The sequence below is a fragment of the Paramacrobiotus metropolitanus genome, unplaced genomic scaffold (assembly GCF_019649055.1).
Source record: "Paramacrobiotus metropolitanus isolate TYO unplaced genomic scaffold, Prichtersi_v1.0 Parri_scaffold0000078, whole genome shotgun sequence".
Classification (NCBI taxonomy): Eukaryota; Metazoa; Tardigrada; class Eutardigrada; order Parachela; family Macrobiotidae; genus Paramacrobiotus; species Paramacrobiotus metropolitanus.
The window spans coordinates 209107-217117 of record NW_026570298.1 but is presented as its reverse complement, the minus strand read 5'-3'; the positions used below and the strand labels follow the sequence as shown (position 1 = coordinate 217117).

Sequence of the window (8011 nt, the reverse complement as noted above, 5' to 3'; positions counted from 1 at the left end):
AAGTACAAACAATGTACTGAACAAATTCACTGCGGGATGTTTCGTCGCGATACAGTCAGTCGGCAGGACATGACGCCGAGAGACATTTTCGTCACTAGACCGACTCGACGCCAAGACATTTCGCTGCCAAGCTGATTTGACACAATATTCTTTTTAGCGAACAAATTTTTATCAGGCTTGTTGAAACTGTTAAGAAGACCTAAGAAAAACTCAGGAACTCAAAAGAAATCTAAGAAACCTGAGAAACCTGGGAAACCAAAGAACCTAAGAAACCTGGGAATAACCTAAAAAGCTTTAAAAAGCCAAGAAACCTAAGAAAATCTAAAAAAACCTATTAACACCATCCAAGAAACCCGGAAAACCCGCGAAAATATAAACGTGCCGGATTCTTTTGTGGCAGAGTATCCGCGACCAGACGTCTTGCGTCAAAATGTCGCAAATGTCGCAATGTTAAAATGTCTCAAAACAAATTGTCCCAAACCCATGTGTTCCAGCGTCAATATGCCTTGCGGTGAAAAGTCGTGCGTCGAATTTAATTGCGACAAAATGTGACACTCCCGGCAGGGGATAAAAGGTGGCAGTGGCACCTGCCACTGGCAATTGCACTGGCAGTGGCATCTGCTTGTGAGGAGAGGAGCGGCTCACGTAAAGCGATAAAGTCTTTCAAAAGATTTCAAAGTATTGCGCCGTGGTGCAGTGGTACTGCCTACGCGGATCTAACGACGTAGCCGGGGTTCAATTCCCCCATCGGCGGCTACTTCAGCCGTATCTCGGTTTCCAGTGGATAGCGCCCTGGTTTTATGCCATTAGACGGTCTGGCAAGGAATGAAACGTGGCAGTTGCCACCATGCTAGTATCCGTTTTAGGGGATGATTGCGCCTGATCATCTTGATGGCGTTACATTTCGGCTACACGCCACTTCGCTAATTTGGGAATCTTGGCATATCGCCCAATGCGTTCATTTCACAAATTTGTAACCTTGTCATGGTTTATGTCAAAGCAAAATGGTAGCAATATTTAGTTTCTCAGATTTTCCGATTTTTAATTCTTCAATTTCTTTGGCTTCTTAGATTATGCATTAGCTATACAATGTCCCAGAGCCGATTTCTTAGTTCACTTTTTCTCGGGCGTATTTTGCCCTGTACTATCCAAAGAAAGAAATAAAATTAAATAATAAGCTGTTGTGTTATGTTGTGTTATGTTGTGTTGTGTTATGTGTTGTTGTGTTGTGTTATTAATTTTTATTTCGTTTGTTTTATAGAACTCCAAAATATTATTTATCAATAAAGACTGAATGTCGTACAGGTAGAGTGTCGTATTCGCTTAGCTCATTTGTTTCGGTGTTATCCCCATAAAATACAAATCAGGACCGCGCACTGTAGAATAGTGAACCGCTTCGTACGTTTACCTCTCTTTAACGTTCGAAAAATATTGCACCGAAAGGTCGGTAGAATATTATGGCACCTGGACATCCTCCATGTGACGTACAGTTCAGCGTTGCGTATGCGCAGATTAATCTAAATACCCTCTAACTCTCTATGTACGTAACCCGAACCTAACGCATTAATTTTATGTCGAGAATTCGTACACAGGTGCGCCAGAACTGATCTTTTCAATGTTCTGATGGGAAAGCTGTAAAAAGTACAAAAGGACAAAGGAACTTATTTAATCCGATGTTCCACGCCTTACGTGGATGAATATTTTATGTTTTGGCGTGTGTTAGAGAAACATTTCTGCCTGATTTCATTCTAGCATATTGATCCAGTTTTTGCAGTACGAGTAATGAGGCAGTCGTGTTTCACATCCTATCACACGGGCATGCAGTATACACTGTATAACTTGTAATATTATGTACGCAACATTCTTGGCAGTAACCTTACGTAGGAAAACTGAGCCGGAATTGAAACAGAGCTTGAACCAGTGGGCTTATGTCGAACGAATGGCCAACGCCCGGATGGCGTTACGTTAGCACCGTGGGAATGAGGAAGAATGCTGACGTGGAATGTCACCTGCGTCTGTACGGTGGCACTATCGCATATCGTGGCAACATCCGAGCGAGCTGGAGCAGCGGCGGCAAAGGCTGAACAGGATAAGGTGACCAAGTACCAGAACATCACCCCGGACTACCTGTTCAGCGCTCTGGGCTTTGAAACGCTAGGACCAAACGGACCGGAAGCTTCCCGTCTGCTGACGGAAGTGGGTATAAGAAGGGTACGGCAAGAAACTGGCGAGGCAAGAGCACCGGAATACCTGCGCCAGCGTATCAGCATAGAAATCCAGCGCGGGAACGCGGCCTCCGTTCAGGAAACAGCTCCACCGGGAGCAAATTTAGATCAGTTGTTCTCTGTTCTTAGACCTCCCGAGGCTGTTTTCTGCTGATTGAGTGTACTGCGTTGTGATGTTAACTGTTGTGTATAAGCTAAATGTACAAGGAATAAAATGTTAAGTATGTACAAAATAAAAAAAAGGAAAACTTGAAATTAAGCATCGCTATCGTTAGCACTACCAGTAACGCTCCCCATAACTGGCATGGCTCGGTGCCGCAAAGCCATAAAACTTTCCAACCGTTTTGAAAACTGCAAATTCAATTGCTGCTACCTATATTTGCGTTGTTGATGTATCAGATGTATCCGAAATCCTGAGATGTATTTCGAACTCCTTGAAACTGCCAGGTTTTATCGCTTGCCACACTCAGTAATGGCAGATGCCCTGCCAGTGGTAGGTGCCACTTTTAAAATCCTTAAGCACTACGTCTACCTCGTACAACGTGCACCAAAGGGAAAAAGTTTAACTTTTATTCGTGACAGCTGCACTCCCGACAACTGTGCCGTCTCCACATAGTTGTATCAACTTATATACCACATCAGTATGCATACTCGCATAACGCGCTCACATTCGCATACAGCCACAAAGCTATAAAAACACACGCACCAATTTGACCACTACACATCCGCTCCTGCAGGTCAGATTAATCCTGCCTTCCTCTCATTCCCACTTGACCATAGGTCACAAACACTCATGCATATAAATGCATAACACCATAAAGACAATGTCCCGCACAAATATAATCATAAACCATGCAGCTCAGACTCGGCCCAAACAATACCATAAAGATATATACAGCCATGCAATCTACGCTATATCCAGCGTCCATGGTCGTAAACCTCCACGATCGTAACACACTGCCACCTTTTTTCCCTGCCCACACTCCCAAATGTCCGGGTGCGGTTGTGGTTTTGGTGAACCCTTGCCGGCACTTGCGTTGTTACCACGAAACGTACGGCAACCCGTTTCTGCTCCTGCAACCGCTGGAAATGGATACGATAGCGCGGAGCCGTCGGTGATTTTCACCCATAGATTCCTGCGAAACACGATCAGGTCAATCAACTAACTGAAATAGGCCGGGAAAATGTTAGAAGCCCAAAGAGCACATACGGCGCCACAAATCGCACACTCACCGCAAAAAGGCGGTTAACCCAAAAGTACAATAAACCCATAGAAAAGGGTACAGTAACTGCAGCCTGTATAACAAAATCAGGCAAAGTACAGTAGTGTTTTGCAAAGAATGCCACTGCCAAGCTTTAGTGCAGCGCTTCGAACAAACATACGTTCGTTCATTCAGCAAATCGACCACTGGTCAGCCGTGGCGACCCAACTAAACTTTCACTATTTTGTTGCAGAATCGATACAAATAAAGAATCATCCCGTTGGCGGTGCAGTACTACTTCATTTCGACGTCCTGCAGCAGGGCGCATTGCGCATTGAACTTCACCGCACCCGACAGGATGACTACGCTGGTGGTGTACCTGAACGATGTGGAACACTCCTGCAATCCCACCACTTCACATCGACCTCTCTAAACCCCACCGAACGCCGCCGCTTAATCCAACGCGTCGTCCTGGCGTTGAGCATCGTTCAAACCGCCATCACCATCAATCGCGTGGTGGACGTCGTGGAAGCAGGTAAGTCAGTAAGTAAGTAAGTAAGTAAGTAAGTAAGTAAGTAAGTAAGTAAGTAAGTAAGTAAGTAAGTAAGTAAGTAAGTAAGTAAGTAAGTAAGTAAGTAAGTAAGTAAGTAAGTAAGTAAGTAAGTTTGTTCGTTTTGGTACATAGTTTGTACTCGTATCATGATACTTATTAAAGGTCCTGGGTAGTAAGTAAGTAAGTAAGTAAGTAAGTAAGTAAGTAAGTAAGTAAGTAAGTAAGTAAGTAAGTAAGTAAGTAAGTAAGTAAGTAAGTAAGTAAGTAAATAAGTAAGTAGTAACTAGTGAGTAAGTCATTACGGGTTGAGTAAAACAGCCAATAACATTATATTTGATTTTGTTTTTGAAAATAGCTCAGTGCTTTGCATATTTGGTGTACGTATTAGTCGACTTACATAAATAACAGTGTAACTGAAAAGTTTGGCCGATAGTAAGTAAGATTTCGAAAATGTCGATAATTACGAGATGGTGCTACTGTCGTCAGATGGTAAAAGATAATTTCCATATTTGGTTGCTAAAATTTTTAGGCGAATTCCGTTGTCCCTGTAATGCATACAGTGGCTCAAACGGAAATGTCAGTGACCCGCCGGACGGATTTACTCGTGCACATATTATACCTGAAGCCTGATAATGGGCTCCCGTTTACAGTGGGTTGGCTACACGCCGCGCCACGACGCACAACAACCGAAGTTGATGATCAAAATTGTAAAGCCGAAGACGCTACACAGTTCAGGGAATTACAGGAATCAGGGAGACGAAAGGTCATTCCGAACGAACGATCGACGTACTAAAGAAAGAAAGCTTTTTTCTCATCAAAGTTCATTAGCAGTTTAAGAAGTACGGGTGTCTGCGAAGCAGCACCGTGCCCGACTGATTTTCGTAGAAGAATTTTTTTTTCATTCTCATCTCCACAGAAGATAGAAATTCGGAACACAGAACGCCCACAGGCTACCGATTACATCATCGGCTTTATCACCGACCATTCAAATAAAACATAATTATTTGAGTTATAACACTACTGCTATAATTTGTCAGATGGAAACCACGCCGATCACCTTCTGCCTGGGCGGCATTATTGCCATTTATCGCATCTTTATTTTATCTGTACATAACATTAACAGGTATATCATGAGCTGCTGGTTATAATTCGGCTTACACTTTTATCTCCATTACTTTTGAAGTAAACGCAGTAACGGACTAATTTGCAGTCTAACGTTATATGACGTTGGATGGGCAGGTTGTTGGGCTGGTTCTGACTTGCATTGTCGTCATTCTTCAGCGGGACCAGACAGATTCGCTGGATCGGAATATATGTAACGGAGTGGAAGAATTTGTTTAACGATGCCCTGAGTGCCAGTAGACGCAATGTTACCAAGCTGATTATTCAGCAGAATATCAGCATGTATGTTTATTGTCTTTATTTTACTAATTGACATTTCCGGTGCCTCTGAAAATATAATATTGATTCTCTTTGATACACAGCTCCAAGTTGGCGCTTTTTGGAATTCTTAACCGCTCGACATCAGCCCTTGGCTGACGATGAACATAATCTGGAATATCAAGGAACGCAAAAGAATTCGGAGGGACCTAATGAAAGATCATTTGACACTACTTGATTTGCCACTGCTTCGCGTGTAAAAGCTGTGTACATGATTACGGAGGAGCCCTGTAATAAGAAAGTATATCCTTCATACAACAAAAACATGAATCAAGCAAATGATCGTGTCCCGCTTAAAATGCCATCAGTGGGCTGCTTCGGGGTAGGCGTACGCTACGGTGTTTCCCCACTGGGCAACCCGACATACGTACAAGTCAGTAGAGGTGGAGTACTAATTTTTGACACACTGCGTTGGTGCCGACCGCATTGATTGCTGCGGTGTACAGAGCGTCATTTGCGCCAAGCTATCCTCTGTTAAATACAAACAACAAGCGGCTGTACACTAAACGTTTTCTAATTTTTCTGCAGATTGCGATTGGTCTCCACTGATGCGACTAAACAACGATTCCATGACAATAACGATCCCACAGTCAAGCTGTACTGTACAATTACGGTTTCGCGTGGCGCACCTATATTTTGTGCAAATAATTTTTTTCTATATTTTGCGACGGAGAAATGGCTGTGGTAATATCACCTGAAGGTGTTTTCAATTACAGCAGTCAAGCTGAAATTCATGCTAACGCATAACGGCAATAGTTGTTGTTTCGGGTTTTTTCTCAAAATTTACAGCTACACCGATCCACTGCCCCCCAAACAAACCCGTAACCAAAGCACCATGCTGAAGCACCGCCACCTCACTTTCCGTCTGACCTTAGCGCTACTGGCCGCCACCATCGGGACGTGGTTCCCGCACGGTCTCAGCATGTCGGCCCTCAACGTCCCGCAGTTCATCGTGCAGAACTGGATTCGCTCCGTCAAATGCCAGCGTTTCGGCGGCATCTTCCGCGACAACTACACCATGGATCATATCAACAACACCACCAACGGTCCCGACCGGGCGTTATGGTGCAACGCCATCCCGGCGGAGGAGACGGCGCGGGAACGGAACGAACGGGACGAACGTGCTGAACGGGAACACGGAACTGAACACCCTGTGGGCGCTGTTTTCCTCCTTGCTGTGCGTCGGCGCTCTGATCGGGACGATGCTGACCAATCCGCTGATCCGCTGGGTCGGAGTCAAGCGCTCCCTGATGTGCGGAGCGACGGTGCTGGCTGCCGGCTGTGTGATGTGCTCGTTCGCACCGCTAGCAGGGGCGTGGGAACTGTTTCTCGCCGGACGGATTGTCATCGGACTGGGCACGGGGGTGGTGACCGTCGTGGCGCCGGTGTACACGGCCGAAATCACCCCGGCAAATTTACGCGGTGCCGCCGGCACCCTGCCCCCGATTATGTTCATCCTGGGATTAATCGTCACCACCGCGGTCGGCTTCCCGTCGGCACTGGGGACGGAAGCCGGATGGCCGTGGCTGGTCAGTATTGTCGTCATCCCGGTGGCGGCATCGTGTATCGCGCTGCCCTTTTGTCCGGAGAGTCCCCGGTATCTGTACATTGAAAACAACGATGCGCAGCACGCCGCCAAAGCCCTGGTGTGGTTCCGGGGCACCTCCAAGATCCAGGAGGAAATGGTGGAGATGCACGTGGAGATCGACCACATGAAGGGACTGCGCAAGGTGTCAGTGTGGGCTCTCCTCTCCGATCCGTACCTCCGGAAGATCAGCGCCCTGACCGCCGTGCCCATGCTCGTGCACCAGTTCTGCGGATTCCACTGCGTGACCTTCTACTCGACATCCATCTTCGAGAGTGTGGGACTGCGGCAGGTGTACGCCGTGTACGCTACGATGGGTGTGTGGTGTTGCTACTTGGCGTCACTGTTCCTCTCCATGTTCCTGGTGGACCGGCTGGGACGCCGGAGCCTGCTGCTAATCAGCCAGTGTGGGATGGTCATGGCCCTCATCCTGTTTGTCATGTTCGGCTGCCTCACGGAGAGCGGTGTGGTGGGGACGCAGTATGGCAGTGCGGCGTGTCTGCCCTTCTTCATTGTGTGCTTTGCGCTGGGCTCGGCGTCCATTCCCTGGATCCTCCCCGGGGAACTGTTCCCGCAGGAGGCTCACAGTTCCGCAGCTAGTTTTATTGCGTCGATATCGTGGGCATCCGCCATCTTGACGACCTTCCTGTTCCCCATCGTGGAGCATGCGGCGAAACAGTATACCTTTTTGATTTTCGCCGGCTTAGTCATCCTGGGGACGGTGCACGTGGCCTGGAAGCTGCCGGAAACTAAGGGGAAAACCATCGATGAAATACAGACCAGTTTACATGGTGAACGCCCTATTAGTGAGCATGCGCCGCATGAGTAAGCGGCACGCAACGCCTGGAGATAGTATTCGCACTATAAATAATGGATGATTAATTACTTCGGTGTCAACGCTCCGTAACTACGTTATGCAACTCGCTTCTTATTTCTTTGCTACCGTGTAGCATCAGCTTGAAAGCGAAGGTCATAGAACATTATCGTCGCATGGAATAAAGCAATA

General features: G+C 46.6%; 1 protein-coding gene across 1 annotated transcript; it reads left to right on the top strand.

Moving 5' to 3' along the window:
* The first annotated feature begins 6098 nt into the window (after positions 1-6098).
* LOC129595443 (solute carrier family 2, facilitated glucose transporter member 1-like) lies at positions 6099-8011 on the top strand. The gene is given in 2 exon segments (XM_055492455.1): positions 6099-6540; positions 6542-8011. Coding segments are annotated over 2 exon segments (1578 nt in total). The 5' UTR covers positions 6099-6255; the 3' UTR covers positions 7835-8011.